The 3090-nt window shown below is 43.9% G+C and overlaps 2 protein-coding genes across 2 annotated transcripts; one reads left to right on the forward strand and one right to left on the reverse strand.

Annotated features, from left to right (window-relative positions):
• Positions 1–1010: 1010 nt before the first annotated feature.
• VOLCADRAFT_38633 (uncharacterized protein) lies at positions 1011–1793 on the reverse strand (the record flags this gene model as incomplete). The annotated part of the gene is made up of 1 exon (XM_002959578.1): positions 1011–1793. A coding segment is annotated over one exon (783 nt), but the record flags the coding sequence as incomplete, so codon positions are not given.
• Positions 1794–2264: 471 nt separating this feature from the next.
• Positions 2265–2864, forward strand: VOLCADRAFT_71475 (uncharacterized protein; the record flags this gene model as incomplete). Its single annotated transcript, XM_002959577.1, has 1 exon — positions 2265–2864. The coding sequence occupies one exon, from the start codon at positions 2265–2267 to the stop codon at positions 2862–2864; it is 600 nt and encodes a 199-aa protein (XP_002959623.1).
• Between the last annotated feature and the right edge of the window lie 226 nt (positions 2865–3090).

Here is a 3090-nt window from a genome sequence, read left to right on the forward strand (position 1 = left end):
ATATGCGATATGCGATATGCGATATGCGATATGCGATATGCGATATGCGATATGCGATATGCGATATGCGATATGCGATATGCGATATGCGATATGCGATATGCGATATGCGATATGCGATATGCGATATGCGATATGCGATATGCGATATGCGATATGCGATATGCGATATGCGATGCATTCTGCAAGCATATGCCATATGCGATCTGCAAGCATATGCCATATGCGATCTGCAAGCATATGCGACCTGCAAACATATGTGATCTGAAAGCATATGCTATCTGCAAGCATATGTGATCTGCAAGCATATGCCATACGTGATCTGCAAGCATCATGCCATATGTGATCTGCAAGCATATGCCATATGCGATCTGCAAGCATATGTGATCTGGAAGCATATGCCATATGCGATCTGCAAGCATATGCCATATGCGATCTGCAACCATACGCCATATGCGATCTGCAAGCATATGCCATCTGCAAGCATATGCCATTATGCGATCTGCAAGCATATGCCATATGCGATCTGCAAGCATATGCCATATGCAATCTGCAAGCATATGCCATATGCGATCTGCAAGCATATGCCATATGCGATCTACAAGCATATGCCATATGCGATCTGCAACCATATGCCATATGCGATCTGCAACCATATTCAATCTGCAAGCATATGCGATCTGCAAGCATATGTGATCTGCAAGCATATGCGATCTGCAAGCATATGCGATCTGCAAGCATATGCCATATGCGAATCTGCAAGCATATGCCATATGCGATCTGCAAGCATATGCCATATGCGATCTGCAAACATATGCCATATGCGATCTGCAAGCATATGCCATATGCTTGCATATGCGATCTGCAAGCATATGCCATATGCGATCTGCAAGCATATGCCATTAACGATCTGCAAGCATATGCCATTATGCGATCTGCAAGCATATGCCATTATGCGATCTACAAGCATATGCAATCTGCAAGCATATGCCATATGTTTGCATATGCGATCTGCAAGCATATGAAATCTGCAAGCATATGCCATATGTTTGCATATGCGATCTGCAAGCATATGCAATCTGCAAGCATATGCCATATGTTTGCATATGCGATCTGCAAGCATATGCCGTATGCGATCTGCAAGCATATGCCATATGCGATCTGCAAGCATATGCCATATGCGATCTGCAAGCATATGCCATATGCGATCTGCAAGCATATGCCATATGCGATCTGCAAGCATATGCCATATGCGATCTGCAAGCATATGCCATATGCGATCTGCAAGCATATGCCATATGCGATCTGCAACCATATGCCATATGCGATCTGCAACCATGTTCAATCTGCAAGCATATGCGATCTGCAAGCATATGTGATCTGCAAGCATATGCGATCTGCAAGCATATGCAATCTGCAAGCATATGCCATATGCGAATCTGCAAGCATATGCAATCTGCAAGCATATGCCATATGCAAACATATGCCATATGTAAGCATATGCCATATGCAAGCATATGCGATCTGCAAGCATATGCGATCTGCAAGCATATGCCATATGCGAATCTGCAAGCATATGCCATATGCGATCTGCAAGCATATGCCATATGCGATCTGCAAACATATGCCATATGCGATCTGCAAGCATATGCCATATGCGATCTGCAAGCATATACCATATGTGATCTGCAACCATATGCCATATGCGAACTGCAACCATATGCAATCTGCAAGCATATGCGATCTGCAAGCATATGTGATCTGCAAGCATATGCGATCTGCAAGCATATGCAATCTGCAAGCATATGCCATATGCGATCTGCAAGCATATGCCATTAAGGATCTGCAAGCATATGCCATTATGCGATCTGCAAGCATATGCCATTATGCGATCTGCAAGCATATGCCATTATGCGATCTGCAAGCATATGCAATTTGCAAGCATATGCCATATGTTTGCATATGCGATCTGCAAGCATATGCCATTATGCGATCTGCAGGCATATGTGATCTGCAAGCATATGCCATTATGTGATCTGCAGGCATATGCGATCTGCAGGCATATGTCATATGCTTGCATATGCGATCTGCAAGCATATGCCATATGCAAACATATACCATATGTAAGCATATGCCATATGCAAGCATATGCGATCTGCAAGCATATGTGATCTGCAAGCATATGCGGTCTGCAAGCATATGCGATCTGCAAGCATATGCGATCTGCAAGCATATGCCATATGCGATCTGCAAGCATATGCCATATGCGATCTGCAGGCATATGTCATATGCTTGCATATGCGATCTGCAAGCACATGCCATATGCGATCTGCAAGCATATGCCATTATGCGATCTGCAAGCATATGCCATTATGCGATCTTCAAGCATATGCCATTATGCGATCTGCAAGCATATGCAATCTGCAAGCATATGCCATATGTTTGCATATGCGATCTGCAAACACATGCCATATGCGATCTGCAAGCATATGCCATGTGCGATCTGCAAGCATATGCCATATGCGATCTGCGGGCATATGCGATCTGCAAGCATATGCCATATGCTTGCATATGCGATCTGCAAGCATATGCCATATGCGATCTGCAAGCATATGCCATTAACGATCTGCAAGCATATGCCATTATGCGATCAGCAAGCATATGCAATTTGCAAGCATATGCCATATGTTTGCATATGCGATCTGCAAGCATATGCCATTATGCGATCTGCAGGCATATGTGATCTGCAAGCATATGCCATTATGCTATCTGCAGGCATATGCGATCTGCAGGCATATGTCATATGCTTGCATATGCGATCTGCAAGCATATGCCATATGCGATCTGCAAGCATATGCCATTAACGATCTGCAAGCATATGCCATTATGCGATCTGCAAGCATATGCCATTATGCGATCTGCAAGCATATGCCATTATGCGATCTGCAAGCATATGCCATTACGCGATCTGCAAGCATATGCAATCTGCAAGCATATGCCATATGTTTGCATATGCGATCTGGAAACACATGCCATATGCGATCTGCAAGCATATGCCATATGCGATCTGGAAGCATATGCCATATGCGA

The sequence above is a fragment of the Volvox carteri genome (assembly GCF_000143455.1).
Source record: "Volvox carteri f. nagariensis unplaced genomic scaffold VOLCAscaffold_384, whole genome shotgun sequence".
Classification (NCBI taxonomy): domain Eukaryota; kingdom Viridiplantae; phylum Chlorophyta; class Chlorophyceae; order Chlamydomonadales; family Volvocaceae; genus Volvox; species Volvox carteri.